Source organism: Jaculus jaculus, chromosome 2 (genome assembly GCF_020740685.1).
Source record: "Jaculus jaculus isolate mJacJac1 chromosome 2, mJacJac1.mat.Y.cur, whole genome shotgun sequence".
NCBI lineage: Eukaryota > Metazoa > Chordata > Mammalia > Rodentia > Dipodidae > Jaculus > Jaculus jaculus.
In genome coordinates this window covers 95,538,436-95,559,274 of record NC_059103.1, presented here as the reverse complement: position 1 = coordinate 95,559,274, position 20,839 = coordinate 95,538,436, and the positions used below count along the sequence as shown (strand labels likewise).

The following is a 20,839-nucleotide window of genomic DNA, read 5'->3' as shown; positions in this document are numbered from 1 at the left end:
ACACACCCATCTGTGAACACGCCTGGACACATGCACATAAATGCCTGGTGTTAGCCAGATATGGTGGCCCGTGCCTGTCCTCCCCTGTCCTTGGGAATCTGAGGCAGATGAATTTCAGATCAATGTGGGCTGCATAGCGGACCCTCTCCCCTGCCCCCAAAAAGAAAAACACAACTCCCACCTACAGAAAAGCAAACCTCATGTTAGGACATGATTCCTCGCTCAATTCTGCCAGTTAGTAGGAGTGATGACTTGTCAGTTTCCTGAAACTCATGTGAGGTTGAACCAGTCATCTCTGTAGAAGGTAAAACATAATGTTAGCCACGGTTTATTCACCAACATGCTAATTACGCTTTCCTTCCTGGTGAGCTACACTGTTCACACATGTGAAACAGGCTTTTATCTTGTCCCACCTTGATTTTAATCCCATAGCATTTCAACCTAAGTAACTGATTAAGTCTACCAAAAAATACAAGGTGTGGCTATAATTTTATGGGGCTAATTTTCTTGGTAACAAGCATTGATCTCCATATATAAAAGTACATTCAACAATGGAATCAGTTCTTTCAAAGCTGTACTTTGAAAGAACCCATTTGGCTGTGCAAATTTTATTATTTTTTAAATAATTTTTTTCTCTTTTTTTTCCGAGGTAGGGTCTCACTCTAGTTCATGCTGACCTGGAATTTACCATGTAGTCTCAGGGTGGTTTCAAACTCATGGCGATCCTCCTATCTCTGCCTCCTGAGTGCTGGGATTAAAGGTGTCAGCCACCACACCTGGAAAATTTTATTTATTTTACTATTATTATTACTATTTTGGTTTTTCGAGGTAGGGTCTCTCTCTAGCCCAGGTTGGTCTGGAATTCACTCTGTTCTCAGGGTGGCCTCGAACTTGTGGCAATCTTCCTACCTTTGCCTCCTGAGTGCTGGGATTAAAGGTATGTGCCACCATGCCCGGATATTTGTTTATTTTTAAATGTTTTATTTTTATTTATTTATTTGACAGAGCAGGAGGGAGACAGAGAAAGAGGCAGATAGAGAGAATGAGCATGTCAGGGCCTCCAGCTGCTGCAAACAAACTCCAGATACATGTGTCAACCTTGTGCATCTGGCTTATGTGGTTCTTGGGGAGTTGAACCTGGGTTCCTTTGGCTTTGTAGGCAAGTGCCTTAAATGCTAAGCCATCTCTCCATCTCCAAATTTTATTTTTAAGTTGGTATTGGTGTTTCTGAAGGCACAGTTTTTGTCTACTTTAGCTAGTTTTTCTTAGCTGTCATTTGGAATGGCAGAATATAGTTTTAACCACCAAAGGGCATTGTCATTGCAGTTCTTCATTTCTGCAGCTGCTGTTTATTATCAGTACAGTTCATGCCATGGGCTTTGAAACAAACCAAACCTGGGTTCTGGTCCTCAGCTCCACTTTATTTATTTAACCTAGAGAGGCTGTTTTGGGGCACAGTGGGAACCTGTCCCCTACAGCAGCTGATGATGGATGGACATCAAATGAGCCTGGCAGGCAGAGGCTGGTTGGGAAGAAATCCAAGCGGCCTGCAGGGCTGCTGTTGACCCTGAGCATTTTATACCTGGGAACAGGGAACTGACCTGACTCTTAGGCTGTTGGCTTCCTGGGCCAAAAGTCTTGTGCTCATATTCCACCCCCACAGCCACTTGGGAAAGTCTTTCCCAGTCTTTCTAGAGGTGTGTCTGCAAGTCACATGAGGTGGCAAGGTGGAAACCGTCCTGTGTGCTGGGGGGAGGGGTGGTCGTCATTTAGGTAAATTCCATTTTATGTATGAGTGGCAGACTGGATAAATTAAGATCCCAGAGAAAGAGACTTTAATTTTTTTTTTAATTTATTTGAGAGCGACAGACAGAGAGAACGTGGCAGAGAGAGGAGAGTGGGCATGCCGGGGCTTCCAGCCACTGCAAACGAACTCCAGATGCGTGTGCCCCCTTGTGCATCTGGCTAACGTGGGTCCTGGGGAATTGAGCCTCGAGCCAGGGTCCTTAGGCTTCACAGATGAGCACTTAACCAGTAAGCCATCTCTTCAGCTTGAAACAGACTTTCTTAGGAGCATCAACAAGGAAGGGAGTGAGAAGTGGCATATGAACTTGCCCTATCGTACTTTGTTTTCTAAATGACACTGGGTGACCTTCCCGGGGTCAGTGTCACGAGAGTCCACACGAGGTGTCTGAGCAGTTACTTCAGACAAGGGAGCAGTAGTAAGATCGCCTGGAGCCTCTGCACTAATTCAGGTCACTGAAGACTCATCTTGGAGGAGGGGACAGAGGACCATGCATGCCAGGAAGAGCCGGTATGTCAGGCAGAGTCCCCTTACGGCCTTTGCGGCTCTCAGAGGGTATGGAGTAGGAATGTTGGTCTCCAAGCCTTAGGAAAGACATCTCGACCTTGTTTCTGTACATGTCTTTACTGGGATCTTCTGCGACCTGTCCTGCTCCCAGATACACAGGAAGGGGAACCATGCAGGAAGAGCGGCCATGCTGCCTGTTCAGAAACGACTCAGAAATGCCAGGTGGAGAAGGCTCAAAACGGGGAGCTCTGGGGCTGGAGAGATGGTTTAGCGGTTAAGTGCTTGCCTGTGAAGCCTAAGGACCCCAGTTCGAGGCTCGGTTCCCCAGGTCCCACGTTAGCCAGATGCACAAGGGGGCGCACGCGTCTGGAGTTCGTTTGCAGAGGCTGGAAGCCCTGGCGCGCCCATTCTCTCTCTCTCCCTCTATCTGTCTTTCTCTCTGTGTCTGTTGCTCTCAAATAAATAAATTAAAAAAAAAGGGGGGGGGGAGCTGTGAAACCAGAAGGCAGTTTTGAGACACTTTTCTGCTTGGGGAGGTTTGAAGAACTAAACTTGTTAACACCTCACTTGGGACCCCATGTGGAAGGTGTGAGTTTTCAAAGCCCTTCAGCTTCAAAATTAAAGTTGTAGGAGTGGAAGAGCCTTTTCTTTTACCCATAAGTTTGCAACAGAAACAAAGGGTAGAAAACCCTAGTACCAAACAAAGTCTGCGACTTGAGTTTATCCACACCACCCAGCTTGAGAGAGCAGTTTCTGTTCAGTCCTTGATCCCATCCATGGTCATAGATCCAAAGGCCACTGGCCTAAGGGAAGGTTCTTTGTTTTTTGTTTTTTTGTTTTTTGTTTTATGTGTGTGTGTGTATGTGTAGGTAGAGGTTTATTGAAATAAGTATTCAAGAACATGCAAGACAGAAAATAACCACAACATATGCACTCACTGCAAGAGGACGTCTGAGGTATTTGTTCACTACCTCGGCTGCCCTGTGCTATTGCATGTTTTCATTCTGGTTAGAATACATACCAGATGAGAAGAGGGGAGGAGACAGCACTGTCCTTGAGTTTTCCCTGCTGTCTGCCCACTGCTTTTTTAAAAAATATTTTATTGGGCTGGAGAGATGGCTTATCGGTTAAGCGCTTGCCTGTGAAGCCTAAGGACCCCGGTTCGAGGCTCGGTTCCCCAGGTCCCACGTTAGCCAGATACACAAGGGGGTGCACGCGTCTGCAGTTTGTTTGCAGAGGCTGAAAGCCCTGGCGTGCCCATCTCTCTCTCTCCCTCTATCTGTCTTTCTCTCTGTGTCTGTTGCTCTCAAATAAATAAATAATTTTTTAAAAAATATTTTATTATTGTTTCTTTATTTGTGAGAAAGAGGCAGAGGGAGAAAGAGAGAGAATGGGTGTGCCAGGGCCTCCAGCTACTGCAGATGAACTCCAGATACATGTGCCCCCCTTGTGTATCTGGCTTATGTGGGTCCTGGAGAATCTAACGGGATCCTTAGGCTTTTAGACAAATGCCATAACCGCTAAGCCATCTCTCCAGTCCCTGTCTGCCCATTCTTAAGCTGGGTGTACTTGCTTGGGCAGGGGAGGGAGTTCTGCTGGAAGAACGTTCATGACATCACTAGTTATCCCAAATGCAGAGGTCAAAGGACAGCACATCCCACTCATGTTATTTCTAATTCGTAACTCCTTTCTCTCCTGTCTTGAGACACCACACTCCAAGGTCTCTGGAGACACTTGTCATCTCCCATCCCTGCTGGCCGAAGACCTCATCATGCACCTGAGCTGCTGTTCTGTGGAGAAAGCAGAGAGAGTGAGTGTGTGTGTGAGAGAGAGCGCAGATAGTCATTGTGAGCAGGTCTGAGTTCAAAGCTGCAGCCTCCACATGTGTATCGTGAGGTTGCAAGCCTTGGGAAGCAGGACTGCTTGGGTTAGGGCAACGTGATCATGGGTGCACTCTAAGCCGGGTACTGAGGGATGAAGGGCCCCAGCTTACTGGAACCTGAGAAAGGTAGCAGGCAAACAAGGCGATGGCTCACAAGGTGTCTCTGGGCTTTGGTAAACCCTGCAGTGAGCATCTTGTAGTCCTCACTCTGTGAGGCATGCTAGGGAGATGGGGAGACTAGATCTGGAACCCCTTGCTGCCTGTTTCCAATTGAACCATGGTCACCTGAATGAAGAAAAGATCTAAGATGATGACACCCAGGCCAGTTTGTGATTCTCCGTTTTGTTTTAGTTGTCTCATAGGCCTTACCCCCTTGGGAGAAAATGGCAGGGCATAAAATAGAATTCAGTGACACCACTGATTTCAGAATATGAGACAAGTTAAAGATGAAGGAGATTAATCCGGGCCGGGGAGATGGCTCAGTGCTGAAAGGTGTTTGCTTGCAAAGCCCGATAGCACAGGTTCAATTCCCCAATACCCATGTAAGCCAGGAGCTTGCAAAGCCTGATAGCACAGGTTCAATTCCCCAATACCCATGTAAGCCAGGAGCACAAAGCGTCACAGGCACTGCATCTGAAGGGCACTTGCAATGGCAAGAGGCCCTGGCATGCGTGGATTCACTTTCTTGCAAATGTGCAAATAAATGAAAAAATTTTTTTTATTTTTTTTATGTTTTGAGGTAGGGTCTCGCTCTAGCTCAGGCTGACCTGGAATTCACTATGTCGTCTCAGGCTGGCCTCGAACTCATGGTGATCCTCCTACCTCTGCCTTCCGAGTGCTGGGATTAAAGGTGTGCGACACCCTGCCCAGCTGAAAAAAATTTTTTTAAGTTGACTGATCCACTAGTTCCAGTGTGCTAGAGAAAAACTCAAGGTGTGTGACTGTCACTTTGTGTAGGTCCTATTCTCATTTCCGTCTAGTCAACACATTTACCAAACTCTCCTACAGATACCACAAAGATAAAAATAATTTAGTTGGGCTGGAGAGATGGCGTAGCGGTTAAGCGCTTGCCTGTGAAGCCTAAGGACCCCAGTTCGAGGCTCGGTTCCCCAGGACCCACGTTAGCCAGATGCACAAGGGGGCGCACGCGTCTGGAGTTCGTTTGCAGAGGCTGGAAGCCCTGGCGCGCCCATTCTCTCTCTCTCCCTCTATCTGTCTTTCTCCCTGTGTCTGTCTCTCTCAAATAAATAAATAATTAATTAAAAGTAATAATAATTTAGCTATTAACATCAGAAGCTCTTACAGATTAAGGAAGCTGTTCTTGGGCTGGGGGCTGACTCAGTGGGTCATGCCTGCCGTGCAGATGCAAGCATTACCATTTAGTTCCTCAGCACCTGCGTGAATGCGGGGTTAGCAGTGGCCCACATATCACCTCAGCTCTGGGGAGGCCTCCAGGAGGAGGGTGAGTTTGAGGCCAGCCTGGGCTACATACTGAGACCCTCAAAGAAGATATGACAGGGTGGGACAGAGATTTAATGAAATACCAGCGGGGGTGACTCAACATCCCAGATCTACCTGCCTCATCTAAATAATTTCTCATGTTGAGTTCAAAGCAGGCTGGCTAAGTCCTTGTTGCCTACACTGCACTGTACAAAAGGAATAGACTGCAGTGTTTTATACCTATAGGCAATGCAGAAAGGACATTGTTACAATGGACTAAAACTCATTTTCGAACAAACTAATTAATGGTAAACTGATGAGGTGTTTCCTATCTGCCAAGGGTCCCAGTTGCCATTCCCCATGCCTGTGGGAGAACCAGGTGGCAGCCCACAAGGACACATGCTCAGAGGACCTGTGCTCAGCACTGGGTTGCCCCCTCGCGTTGCCTTCCCAATATGAGAACCTGTTAAGTCATCTAGGAATATGGCGGTAGATAAAACACTCGCTGCTCAAGCCTAAGTACCCAAGTTCGACCCGCCACTGACCCCACACGGAAAGCTTCTGTGATCCCAGCAGTTGACACTGAAATGGGAAACAAGAGAAAGGTCAACTTCCTGGAAGGTCTCTCCAGACAGAGAAACCCTGCTGCAAGTGAGGTGGAAAGGAAAACTGTCCAAAAGTTGTCCTATGGTCACTACAGGTGTGCCATAGCCCATACTTTCTCACACATGAACATTACACACGCAATATTTAAAAAATTAAACAAAAACATGTTAAGTCTGAATTACAGTTCAGAGGAAAGGATGTTTACATATTGCGAACAGAAAACAATTTAACATTAGTGTAGAATTACTTAGAGCCTAGCTCATTGACAGTGCTCAGTTAACATGTATTGAATGAGCGCTTTGATTACTTTTTCAAAATATTTATCTCAAGACAGGGTCTTGCTCGGTAGCTTAGGCTGGACTCATGCCATGTCACCCAGAACTCATGATCATCACGTGTCTGCCTCTGAGTGCTGAGAATACTGGTGTGTGCACATGCCTAATCATTTCTTTAAATTTTTATTTCAATATTATTTTCAAGTAGAGAGAGAGAGAGAGAGAGAGAGAGAGAGAGAGAGAGAGAGAGAGAGAGAGGGTATGCCAGAGCCTTTTGTCATTGTAAATGGGCTTCAGATACATGCTTCACTTGGTACATTTGCCTTTATGTGGGTACTGGAAAACTGAACCCAGGTCATTAGGCTTTGCAGGAAAGTGCCTTTAACTGTTGAGCCATCTTTCCAGCCACCTAATTGCTTCTTTTTAATAGTACAACTGACAGGGCCAATTATTGATAAGCACGTTTACATTGTTTCTCCAATAAAGGAAACAACCAGTTTTCACGTTTAACCCTAAATCATCTCATATGTACAAAGTTTCTAACTTGGGTGGGTTGGTGCTAATACCATTTATTTTAAATAGCGACACATGGTATAGTGTCTCCTCCATCTCCCTGGCTGCAAAGGAAGAGAGGAAAGTCTTTCCATGGAAAAGTCTTAAGTTTAAAATAGCCACTTCCAGAATGATAGCCAGGAAAACCAATGATATTTTTATCACCTACATGAATTACATTACTCTTTTGTGAGTCGTCTTTATAAGGAAAGTCGTATAAACACTGCTCCTGCTCATGGGCCTGTATTAGAGCTTCCATGTTGCTGTGGCCTTAGTCCAAACTTATGGGGGAAAAATTACTGACGAGGACAGCAGTAAGAAGGTCCCTCCCAACTGAACAGGTATTGCCAGCAAACCCTAGCAACCAAATGGACAGAAACACAAGGCAAACACCCCTTTGTGAGGGCCTGTGTGCCAGCTGTGACCTCAGGCCAGGCTCAGCTCCCAGAAAGAAGGCAGCTCCTCCTCTCGCTGGCACTCAGGTCGGCTCTGCATGCTGCGGAGCGGGGAGCCAGTCACTTCAAGATCAAATGGCAGCAGTGGCCACAAGAGCTCCTCTCGCCAAAGACATCACTTTTGGTCCATGTCTCTAAGGGGGCTCCTGATTCATTCTCCATACCTCTGCCTGCAAAATGAAGAAGGAACGAGTCTTGGGCAAGACATCAAAGTTATTTAGGAAAAAGCATTCTGGAAGAAATAAAGACAATTAATGGGGGGGGGGGGCAGTCTGTGGAAGCGAAGAACTAGCTTAGAAGAGATAAACAATCTACTTTCTCAACTTTGGTCCCCACTTTTGTATGCAGCATAAGAAGGAAGAAGGAAGGACCAGTAACCAAGGTAGAGGGCTGAGCAGGTTTGGGCTCAGTCCTCATTTCAAGTATAAACTTATATGCTGCAATTTCCCTGAACAGATTATTTTCCTTCTAAGACACAGAAGAGTTTTGAACTTCTCCCATCCTGCCCCCAAATTAATTGTCCATCCTTTAAAAAAAAAATTTTAGTTATGATTGTGGCAGCATAAGATTGAAGAACTTGAGTCATATACATTAAGAAAACAGAACTTTCCAATGAAGTTCTGGTTATGCCTGAATATGAAACCTTTATAACCAGTAGGTCCCCTGAACATAATACTTCTTTTCCTGGTTCAAGTTTAGGACTAAATGAAGAGGAATTGGAGAGTTTCCAGAGGATAGTAATGAAAATGATTAAAGGACTGATGATGAAAGGTTCAAGGAATTGGGATTACTTAGCCTGGAGAAGAGAAATTTGAGGGGTGATTTAATGGCAATCTTCAAGTACAGTATGTGGAAGGTTATTACAAGTATGGTAGCCAGCTGTTCCCCAGCTGTACTGAGGTCCACAAGGGAAGCAGAACTAGTGTTTCAGTAGAGGATTTCTGTCAGGCCAGTGATGTCAGTGGTTCTAACCCAGCTCAAGAGATGGAAAAACCATTATGGAAGATGATGAAATAGTGGTATTTTGATGTCTATAGTTTTGAGATACCAATGTATATTAGTATAACAAAGGCTTATGGTGAAATTATAGACTACAAATATTGGGGAAATATTGGCTCTGGGGTGATCTGCAGGAGTGGAGAACTTCCTTAGCCACCGGGATGCATGATTTGGGGAGCCCAGGTTGTGACCAGCAAGCTGTGAAGAGGAACGGCACACTCATGACAACCATCGTCACCCCAAAGTTGGAGCATGTAGGGAGACTGGTGCTCAGAGGGCAAGAGGCAAGCAGCCACCTGGCTCAAGTGACTCTTTTCCCTTGCCCCTGCGTCACACCTGTGCCTGGCAGAGGAGTGGCAAGCCCAGGCGACAGTGATGGGGCCATGTGGGCCTGGCTGGTATTCTTTCACAGCGATCGTCCTGCAGCCCCGCAAGGCTGTGTTGGCAGCCCATGGGCTTCTCCTGTGCCCTGTCCTGTGGCTCTGCCCTGTGGCTTCCATTTATCAACTCGAAATAATCAGGAACTTTATTCTTAATAAAATGACACTTTTAAAAAATGTTTTATTACAAAGCTTCTTTTAAAAAATGCTCAGCACGTTAACTCAAACTGGAATGACAAACGTTAGGTGAGAGTTGGGGCAGGGGCTGTGCCTTGCTATTTAAAAATAATGGGTACATCAATGCTCATTTAACAACTGGCATAAAATCCCACTAACTGCTAAGAAAAACAGATACAAATACAGAACATTTAAAGTAATAACAATTCAAGTGCTGGGCTTTTTACACAAGGGAGCGAAAGGAAAGAAATGAAAATTCACTGCAAACTGGTTTGCTGAAAGTATATGTTAAGGTTTGCCATTAAAAAGAAATCAGAAGAACTTAAGTGACGTGGGGCTGCCCACTGCTTTCCTCCAAGGAGGATTTGGCCACTGCTTGTATAACTCTGTGGGAGGCCTTACAGGACGAGGCCCCTGTCAGTCACTCAGAAGCCACCTACTGCAGAAGACTGCCAGGAAGGGAAGGCTTCTTTTCATGTTCTTTTTTATTCCAAACTCTTCCAGACCTTTCAACTTTATTTAAAAGCTCATTGCTAGCAAAATATACAAGAAAAATAAAACTGAAAAGTGTAAGTTAAAAAAAAAAATTCAAGTTTAAAAAAAAAAAGAAGCAAACATACAATTGATCCTTTTGCACTGTTAAATAAAAACTCCAAGAGAAAGGAAGAGAAGGGGAGTGCAGACAGATCAGAAGGAAGCCTTGCACCCCCTGCACTGGGGTGCATGTCTATGCTGGTTGCTGGCTCTGGCTGAGCATGGCAGGTGAACGCAGCCAAGTTACTGTCCTTGCGGAAGGGAGACAGGTATGCACGCAAGATGCTCGTGGGGAAGTGCACATGGAGACAGAGAGAAAAGCTGCTCAGCTGGGGGGTCTGCTAGCACTCGCCTGTGCTTTTTAATGTCCTCTGAATCTGTTTTGGAAGTTGGCTCTTGCAGTAGACAAAAGGGAGGGGGAGGGCTGGCAGTGATTGTCTCTGTGGATCAGCGTCTCTAGCAGTGACCTCAGGGTAAAGTTGGTGTCAGTGCTCCTGTGGGGTCCACTGGGAGAGCTGTGAAGACAGTGTGGGTTTTCAACAAGCTTCCATCTCCAGAAGAGGGCCTGGGGTCGCTGCCTTGGCCTTGCACGTTGGGAATGAGCTTCGTTTTCCACCTCAAGAAAGAACAAATGAAATGCGGTTAATACGAATTTGCCACAGGCCTTTAAGACGGTAACCTCTACTACACCCAGCACACGGCTTAAGACGTATGTGTTTAAAGTAGGCCTTTTGTTGCCTTGGTGAGGGTTAAAAATGGATTGCCCTATGGTAGCCAAAAAAACAAAAACAAAAACAAAACAAAAAACCCAAAACCCCTCAGGATACAACAACACAGAGAAAGTATAATACATTGAAATTTTCACTTTGGCTCCACATGTTAGGTACAGAGTTAAGTGATGTTTTTAATATGCTAAGTCTTTGTTAAACAAACAAATGAAAAACAAGTTTTGTTAAGAAATAGCTAAACATGAATTGGAAAGGTAGGCACCACCCAGGCGAGGGAAGGTTTGTCTTTATCAAGGGATGGCTTGTTTTAGTCCACTGTGCTGAGCCAATTTATGATTCCACACATGACTCAAACAGCCCAGTTACCCAGTGCATTGCCAATTCCCACTGACAAGCCCAGCGCAGCCAGGCTGTGCTCTGTGTATCTCACAGCCCAAGGAATGCAAGTGTGTCCATCTTCACTCACGACCTTGCACTCCTCAACAGTTTTTCTTCCTTCCAAACAGCTAGGTTATCTAATATTGGCCTTCATATGAATACTGAGCAAGTATTTTAAAGTGACTGTTGCTAAATATTAGGGATAATGATTTTTTTTAAAGCCCCAAATCCTTAAAGTTTTAAAGATCTTGGATTTCATGAAGGGATTAAGGGTGAAAATGTAACATTGAAACAAAGACAGCAAAGGCACAGCGAGGGACATTTCCTTCATTCTGGAGAGCTCCTGTCCCATGGCTTTAGACTTGTAAGGATGCAGAAGCATCGAGTCACTGTGTCACAGCTGGATCCTGTGACAGCCTCAGAGAAACCCAACTCTGTGCTTGTGAATACTGCATGCATTTGTTTTGTTTTTTTAAGGTAGGGTCTCACTCTAGTCCAGACTGACCTGGAGCTCTCTGTAGTCCCAGGCTGGTCTCGAACTCACAGTGGTCCTCCTACCTCTGCCTCCCAAGAGTCAGGATTAAAGGCGTGCACCTCCACACCTGGCCAACTGTATCCTTTTTTACAAGCACAATTTCCTTTCAAAAGTTAATTCTAAGTAGCAGTGGCTCATTTGTACTTTTACTTAAGAGGTAATAAATTATAAGAGGCAAAAAAAGAAAAAAGGGAGGTGTGACCATTTAAAAATGGAATCACAACTCTGGGTGACAAAGTGCTTTCCACAAGAGGGTGGCATACAGAGTGTGTCTGGGGCACTTGCCCCATAGGCTGGTGGGAGACGTGTTTGGTTCGTACGTTTCAGCACCTTCCAATGTTCCCAGCACACAGCAAGCCCATGAGCGTGTTAGCTGGTAGCACTACTGCTGCTCCTACCAGTGTGGTCCTTCGAAGCACCTGATCTGAGTGGCAAAGAAACTACATCTAGGTAGATACTGAAAACCAAACCGACAAAACAGGAGAAAATCAACTGGGGAGGTCTCCAAGGGCAATTTCAATTCTTACTGTATCCAGTTCACTTTCCCCAGGGAGCGGGACACAGTGGGCCAGGACACCAACCCTTGCCACAGGAAGATCAAAGGGCTGCCAAGGGTCTGGTCTTTCCCAGGAGACAGTAGCAGATCTCAAGCAGGGTGTGGGGTGGGCTTGGCCCCACCCACCCCAGTTCTCCCTGTGCCTTTGCATGGAGGCCATCTATAAAGGCTTGTGCTAAGCTGCCCTTCGTGGGCAGGTTTCCCCCAGTCTGAGGGGGAAAGGTTTGCTTACCAAATAAGGTATACCTTTCAAGTCCAAGTCCCTGAGAGGCTTCTGGGGCTCAGAGCTGAAAGTGGGGGGGGGGTGCCTGCTACTGAGGAACACAATCTATTCCTCTGTTGAGATCTGTCTCCACACCCAAGCACAAGGGAACCCTGAAGTTATAAGTTACAGACAACTTTGCTGGCCCTGATGTGACCCTCGTTCTAAAGCGGAGCTGGGACTCCTTCATGCCTATTGCATGCTGTCTGGAGTCTTCCAACAATGGCCTTCTCTTCCTCTCCTCTTGAGTCGGGCCCACTGACAGCATGATGGTCAAGACAAGCACAGCTGTGCAGACAGGGCATTTACTCAAGGACAAGATAAAACTTGCCTGGAAAGAATCTTCACATCTGACACAGCCACTCCTGCCGACGCTCACGTGGGCTAGTCTGCTGCCATGATCTCATCACTCTGCATTCTGGAACGTCACCTCGCAGAGCTCCCTGACAAGTGTGTGGCTTCAGAGGCCACTGCACGGCTGCTGCCTGGAGAAAGCGGCTCTTCTCGCTAGGGACGCTTCAGTGGCAGCGATGCTCTCTCCCTGTTCATCAAGGCTGTTTGTCCTTGGTCTTGTTAGAATACAGGGCAGAGAAGACCAACTCTTACCTCCAAATGGGAGAAATGGGGTCTTAAGAGAGTTGCTTTACAGTTATAAAATCGGCCAAATCAAGATTCTTTTCAAGAAACCACGGGCATGAGGCTGAAGAGCCCGGAGACTTGCCACCTCCTAAGTCTGCACTGGGGGGCGGGGGGGCGGAGGCTGGGCTCCCTGGCAGGCCATCACAGCCCCACCCACTGAAGCCTGCTCAATCAAAGCGGCATTGACTGCACCCACCAGGACACTTCAAAGGACTCCAACAAGTCCCTCGTACAAATGTTAAGGCTGGGCTCCCTCCCCAGAGTCACCACATAGCCAATTGTGCAGGAGACTGAGCAGCTGCGCAACCCATGCCCTACTCAACTGGCAGCTGATGCCCATCCTCCTGAACCTTGCAACTGGCAAAGGGAAGCGGGAACTGTGCTGGGCCCAATGAAGAGCCCTAGGAGTAAGGCAAAACCTAAAGATTTCTGGCAGGTGAACAGCGCTGACGTGAGCCACTGGGGCCTTAGGCCTCGGAGCAAGACTGAAGGAAGGTGGTGAGGTGGGAAAGCGGTTACAACCAGAATTCCTTTCCAGGGCACACAAATGTGGAATTCTATTAAAGGGGGAAAGAGAGCAGAGAGCTGGGTGAGCCCGGGCCCGTTCTCTGGGTGTCCTCTGGTAGGGGAGGCTGGCGCTCTTGCCACCTGGGCTCATGCAGGGACAGCAGAGCTGGTGTCTAGGGACAAAATGCAAACCTTCTTCCCTTGATGTCATGAACTATTATTTCCTTGTTGAGAACTGCTGAGATGGAGAAAGACGACCCCCCCCCCCCCAGCACTCCTCCATGTGTCTGATCCCAAATGTTGGCCACAGGGAGCAGGAACCATTAATGTGTTGTCAGCTATGATGTCACATTTGGGGAAAGACGATTAGAAATTGAGAGACACAAAGAAAGAGTAACTTTTAACTACAAGACATGCTTTGCAGCACAACTCATGCCAACAAGCCTCTGTTGTGCCTTGGGGAAAAGCAACTAGGGCGTAAAGTCCTGGGTTGCACAATGCAGTGTGTATGGAGGCCAGGTACGCAGGCTTCCAGAGCGGGGAGCAGGCGCGGCTGAGCTAGTCCAGCCCTGTCTTCAGGCAGAGGAGATGGAGGTCGATGACTATGAAGTGATCGGCCCAAGGTGACCCCAGGAATGGCAGAACTGGGTCACTACCTAGTTCCACTGGGGCCACCACCTCACCAGCTTCAAGGTGGCCTTGTCCACCAGAAGCCAGGCACTGGGACATGAACGATTTCATACTGTCCGGACACTGCTGTGTGTGCCCATACAGAACAGGAAATATGGCTCAGTGAGGTAAATAACTTGCCTACTGTCACCCAACTCATAGGTTGGAGTTAGCTTTTGGGCACTAAACACAAACTCTGGCCATCATTCCTTAGGGATGATTGGGCATTCATTTTCTTTCTCTCTCCATTCCTCCATCTGTCCATTACTAGGTGACGACACCTTTATCCTGGTAGACATGGTTGGCATCTACAACCACTGAGCCCCGCCCAAACCCAAGACACCCACTGCTTAAAAGCAGACTGATAAAGAGGGCCAAATCCATCAGCTCCAGAGACTCTAGCTAGAACTTACAAAGGCCTGCTGCAACCCCTTGGCAATGGCGCCCACTGGTATTTGAGAAAGGAAAAATGAAAATGTGTGGTTAGGGAGGTTAACACTGAGTTTTATGTCTGCAGTTGAGTAAGTCCTTAGTTGTATATTCAGAACTAGTCTGGCCCTGGCCATAACCTTTGACGTCAGAGAGCTGGGGAGGGAGGCAGGAAGGGGTCGTGAGCCCTGGCCTTGGACCCAGGTCAGCTGAAGTCCACACAGTGTGGCTCTCGCCTCTGGGCTTTACTTAAAGTGAACTATGGTGAGCTCAACCAGGTTTTGTCAATGCCAAGGTGACTGGGGCGGGCCTGGGAGCCTTAGGAAATGACTCCAGGGATTTTCTAGCTTCTGTCAATAGCTATGTCCATACTGTAGACCTCAGGCTGTTAGGACACATGTCCTATGGGGAGGCCACAGCTACAGCGCAGGGCAGACCCACAATCATCAAAGACCCTGGAACAAGGGTTTGGGCATCAGAACCATTCTGGTTTTGCAGACCTGAAGGGTGTACACAGAACAGGGCAGACCCGCCCCCAAGCTCCTTAACCAGTCCCCGCTTCTCTCTTGGTGTCCGAGAGGCTCCACAGCAGACATGCTAACTTCAACTCATAAACATGAAGCCGCAGGAGCAGTGCACACTCTGGGTCTTTCTTTTTCAGATCAAATACATTTTGCTTTTATACCCACGCCTGTGTGTCTGGTTAAGCATACACGGCAGGGGGAGGTGACCGTGTGTGGGGAGTAAGACCCTGAGCCCCAAGGACAGACAGTCTTGAGTCAGGCCACAGCCCAGGCTCACATACCAAACCCCAGAGCCTTCTCCCCTCAACATGTGTAGGGGATGAAGTGACAGACACATGGGGAGCTCTGAAAGGGTCAGTAAGCCTGAGTCACTGCCTAGATGGAGGCTTGGGGTTCAGGATGCAGCCGTGAACCCCACCTTGCTGGTCATCAGCCATGTGGCCTAGGCAAGCACACAGGTTTCCACAACCCTCAAGCAGGGCTGACACTGCGGGGAGGGGACTCCACAGAGAATCCAGGACTAACTGTATTGATAGTATTATATATGTAACATATATATGTGTATATATATATATATATATATATATATATATATAACATATACATATATATACTATAGTACATAATAACATATACAATATATGTGATATATGTAACAATACTTAGACTATTTACAGTATTTCTGATAAAGAGCAAGGGCTGAGGGAGACGGCTGTTGCTAAAGCACTTGCCGTCTAACCATGAGGCTCTGAGTTCCGAGCCCCATATCTAAGTAAATTGCTGGGCATGGTGACGCAGGCCTGTCATCCCAGCACTGGGCAGACAGAAGCAGGAGGATCCCCGGGCCCTGCGGGCCAGCTAGGCCAGTCAAATTGATGAGCAGCAGGCTTCCTTCAGCCGGAGCCTGGTGAGAGCACAGCTTTAGGAGAGCGTGGTGCGGAGAATGGGAAGTTGAGACAGCCCCTCCCCGCCTCCCAGGGTGACAGTGATGCACAAACCCGCGCAGCCCAAGAATGGCATGCTTTCCCAAAGCCGGCACCCCACGCCCCCATCTACTTTTGACTCATATTCCCCAAACACAGTTAAACCCTCACAGCACAATGAAGGGTCATGGTCCTAAGGAGAGAAATCCTTCCATACAGCAAAGGAAGGCAGAAAAAATAGATGATGTGATTTAAAAAAATTATTATTTTTGGACCATGTAAAATAGGGCCAAACCACCATATTCCTTGTTAGCTATATATTATATATTTTATTAGATAGCTATATTATATATGATACATTACATATTACTGTGGAATGATGACATGAAGTACTATGAAATAGTTATTTCAGTGCACTGTAATCTTTTTGTGTGTGCATGTATGTTCACACGTGTGTGGGTACATTGTGTGTATGTGCACAGCTAGAAGCCGAGGTTGTGTGTCCCCCTCTACCATTTTCCCCCTTATTTGCTGAGGCGTGGTCTCTCACAGAACTCACAGGTCACCAAGCTGGCTAGCCAGCTTGCCTTGAGAATTCGTGTGTGCTTCCACCTCCTGCGTACTGGGATTCTGGACACGTGCCACCATGCCTGGTATTGTGTGTACTCTGCGGATTTCCGCTTGGGTCCCCCAGCTTGCATGGGAACTACTTCACCCACTAGACCACCTCCACTTAGCCCTAGAATGATATTCTGAGAGCACTGCTAAGAAGCCCATGTTTGGGGCGAGGGATGTAGTGCACGGTAGAGCTTCCCAAGGACCCAGGTCGGAGCTTCAGCAGCAGACATGAAAAACTTCCAAGTTTTACTAATTAAACAGAACCTCCAGGTTTTGGGGGAAACTCCAGTACCCAAAAGAAGCATTTCTCCAGTTTCAAATGCCTCAGTGAGAAAAACATCCAGCTAAGAAAATTTGCCTAAGATAATTCTTCTTATTTTAAAGCTATTTGGGGGCTGGAGAAATGGTTGAGCAGTTAAAGGCACTTGCTTGCAAAGCCTGGCTGCCTGGGTTCAATTCCCCAGTGTCCACGTAAAGCCACATGCACAAAGTGGCACATGCATCTGGAGTTTGTGTGGAACGGCAAGAGGCCCTCATGTGCCCATTCTCTTTCTCTTTCTCTCTCCATGTGTGTGTGTTTATGTGTGTGTTTGCAAATATATAAATTTAAAAAAAAAACTAAGCTATTTTGGGCACTAATTTAAATTCTGTTTCAAAGAGGTTACTGTTTCTGTCCTTCCCCTATTATGTTTTTGCATATGTGTGTGGTGTGCATAGATGTATTTGTGTGTGTGTGTGTGTGTGTGTGTGTGTGTGTGTGTGTCTGTGCACACGCATGCGTGGAGACCAGAAAGTCAACATTGGTGCTCTTTACTCTATCACTATTTATTTATGTGTTGCGCATGTGCATGTGCCAAGGCCTCACGCCACTCCAAATGAACACCATATTCCTGCAGCACTTTTTGTGTCTCACTTGTGTGGATGGCCATCTTTCCGGTCCCTCCCCCTGAATTTTTAAGACAGGGTTTTGCACTGGACGTGGAGCTCACGGATTTGGCTGGACCAGCTGGCCGGCAAGCCCCAAGGATCCTTTGCCTCCACCCTGCCCAGGGCTGGGATTCCAAGTGCATACCACCATGCCCATGTTTTGCACGGGTGCTGGGGATCTGAACTCAGGTCCTCATGTGGCATAACAAGCCACTTTGACAGCAGCCTGGTGTCTCAATTTTCTAACGATACCAGGTCAGTAGATCAGGTTGGTAGCTGAGTTCTACTCCCCATTTCTCCGGCCCAACAGTACTATGCTCCCTGGGTTCTATAAGATGCTCCTGTAAGCTAGCCTGGGTCATTTCAGGCACAGGCAACCCTTAGGATCCAGAAAGCGATTCTCTCCAGTCACTTACATGAAGTGGCCACATTTGCATATAACATGTATATCCTACATACTGATTATCTCTAGATTACTAAAACAGTCAAGTGTTATAAAAATGGCTGTCTTTATGTGTTGTCTAGGGTTGATGACAAGAATGAAGGTGTGTAAAATGACCCATACAGATTCGGTCATCATAAGCTTAACTAGTAGGACTCAAATGAGATGACAGAACAATGCTTGAAGGAGTGTGAGAGAGGCGCACGGCCGGGCAGGCGCACACTACATCATTCTCACAGGAACAACAGTGCCAAGCATCTGACCATTACAAATTTTGGTTTTTGGAACTTTTTGGACTCCCTCCCCCTCCCCCGCCCACACACACATAAAATATCTTTGATGTAGGGCCAGTTGAACCCACAGATACAGAATCCGCAGCCTAGGACATGGACTTTCACTGTGAAGGCTTATCATCTGAGACATCCAAGGCATCCTGGACAAAGGGCCAGAATGTGAAAACCTCAGTCTACATGTTAGTCTAAACACTGTCATTATGCTGTCATCTCGACCCAAACCTGACCTCAGCTGTCAGATGCCTGAATTTTCTAAGGGGTATTACTGTCAGGAGTCATTGCCTTGTGAGGTCTCTGTTTCTACTAATCTGTGGTGGGTATAGCAGGGGACATGTAGGAGGGCCATTTTCTCAGCCTGGACAGGCTCAGAAGGGAGGTGGGAGAAACCCCTTCAGGTCATCAAGACCTCTGGCTTCTGGGCACTGAGGACCAGCAAGCTCAGGCATGACAGCCACATCCAGCAATCTCTTGCTGAGGATCTAAACACTGCTGTTACAAAGGCAGGTAAAAGGCACCCCACTGGGCTGTGCCTTCCTCAAAGGGCATGGGGAGCACAGAGCAGATGTTTGCTCTGGGAGATGCTAGCTCCAGCTGGCTAGGCCCTGTAACATTGGGGTCCCCTAACCTCACAACCACTCATCCCTGGATTCAGGTGCCCTTCTCTCAAGTTCAATTCCCACTGTCAACCAGCTTGTTCTGTGCTGACTGGTGGTGCTTCCTAAGTGTGTTACAAGAGAAAAGGAAAGGGGATTGTTTCTTTACTTTCTAGTTGTCAAAACCATAATTTTTTTTCAAAGGTGTAGCCTCGTTCTAGCCCAGGCTGGCCTTGAACTCATGGTGACCCTCCTACCTCTGCCTCCTGAGTGCTGGGACTAAAGGTGTGCGCCACCACGCTCGCTAAAGCCCTAAATTTTACTTTGAGGCTGATCAAGTCAGGCTTTCTCCAGCTGCCTCCAACTTCCCTTTAAGTTCAACATTAAAAAAAAAAAAAAGCTAATTAGCTTTGTTTATAAACTAAACACTCCAACCCAGAAGAAGAACATTCAGAGGCATAGACACTAGTCAGACGAGCAGTTAGGAGCAAAGATTAGGGGCAGTGTCAAGTGTACCATGATGAGTTTCAAAACATTTTGGAAATAAAAACCTTCAGAAAACATTCGCACACTCCCTGAGCTAAGGTTGCAAAAGACCTGTGGGCATCGGCAGCTGGCAGGCTCTCTGGGAGGTGTGGAGTCCCAGTTCCCAAACCTCAATCACCTCGTCTGGTTTGCAAACACCATCATCAAACAAAGGGGAGCTAGAAACAATGCTTGTCCATGGGGCTCCAAGCACCACACAACAGACCCCTGCAGCCGCCAGCCCCACGCAGCTCTTGTTCCAGGGCAATAAAGCTCAGGTTTTTACTTAGTGAGAAACCACTTCCTCACTGAATTTAGCAAAAGCAGCATGAGTGTGCCTTTGTGTGCCTCCACTTGCAGTTCTGTGTGTTTAACCTGAGGATTTTCCCACCTTCTATAAAAGTAGCTTGTTTCTAGTATTTATTTATTTATTTATTTATTTATTTATTTATTTGAGAGAGACAGACACAGAGAGAAAGACAGATAGAGGAAGAGAGAGAGAATGGGCGTGTCAGGGATTCCAGCCTCTGCAAACGAACTCCAGACGCGTGCACCCCCTTGTGCATCTGACTAACGTGGGTCCTGGGGAACCAAGCCTTGAACCGGGGTCCTTAGGCTTCGCAGGCAAGCGCTTAACCACTAAGCCATCTCTTCAGCCCTTGTTTCTAGTTTTAAACTTGTCCTTTGATAATCTATAATCCCAGTACTACATTAAAGCATTTAAAATATTTTTCCAAACCAGACATGGTGGTGCATGCCATTAATCCCAGCACTTGGGAGGCAGAGGTAGGAGGATCACTGTCGGTTGGAGGCCTGAGCTATAATGAAACCCTGCCTTGAAAAACAAAAAACAAACAAACAAACAAACAAAAATCCATTCTGTATAATGTTGAAATGGTAGGTTTTTGTGTTTGCTTTGGATTAGAACATGCTCATTTTATTTTAGAAAATTTGTTTTAGTTAAGAAACTCAAAAGTGACCATTTTCCTGATATTTCAAAAATTCTGTTTAGTCATTTAATTTCTTATTCATCTTGACTAAGTCATGAAGAAAGGAAAGTTGACTGTTTGATAATCATTGCTGACTAATGATAACCTGTTGAGTGAGATATTACATGTTCCAAATTAAGCATGTGCTGAAACCTTAGAAACTCGGGGCAACACCTCCACTGTGCTATTATCACACCCAAGAACACCCTCGCCAACCTGCCACGCATGCGCCAGCTACTCCAGGAAGCTGCTGCAACCCACCTGGGGTTTCATACTTCTGCTTATCTTCCTTCCTCTGCAACATGCTATGTGTGATGTCTTCAGAGGCCATATTATTTCATAATTACCCATTTATATTTCCGTAGCTTCTTAAGCTGGAAACACCGGAAGGGCAGACTCACATTTAACAAGTACCCCCTCCCTAATGCAGTCCTTCCCCTGCCGGAGTCATCCTTACTGGCAGTCTGCAGAGTGAGCATGGCCTCGGCCTTCCAGCAGGCACAGGAGAGTGGGCAAAGACTCATTCCCTAAGAGCTCTGAGCGTTCCTGCAAATAACAAGTTGCTCAATGGATCTCACAGTGAGAAGATCACTCCCATCTAGGGGGATGGCTTTCATGGATCCCATTTCTAGTTATGCACAAGTTGCTCCACTGTGCTGAGACTGGGTCAAAAGCAAGTTCACAGTGAATA

The 20,839-nt window shown here is 46.8% G+C and overlaps 1 protein-coding gene across 9 annotated transcripts in view; it reads right to left on the bottom strand.

The window, feature by feature from the left end:
- Positions 1-9,064: 9,064 nt before the first annotated feature.
- Lef1 (lymphoid enhancer binding factor 1) overlaps positions 9,065-20,839 on the bottom strand; it is a 136,894-nt gene continuing 125,119 nt past the window's right edge. For all 9 annotated transcript variants that reach the window (XM_045143094.1, XM_045143092.1, XM_045143093.1 and 6 more), the window contains one exon: positions 9,065-10,227. Coding sequence is in view for 4 of the 9 variants with exons in the window: in XM_045143092.1 (XP_044999027.1) it covers positions 10,148-10,227 (80 nt within the window). In the remaining 5 variants the exon portion in view is untranslated. The remainder of the gene's footprint in view (positions 10,228-20,839) is intronic.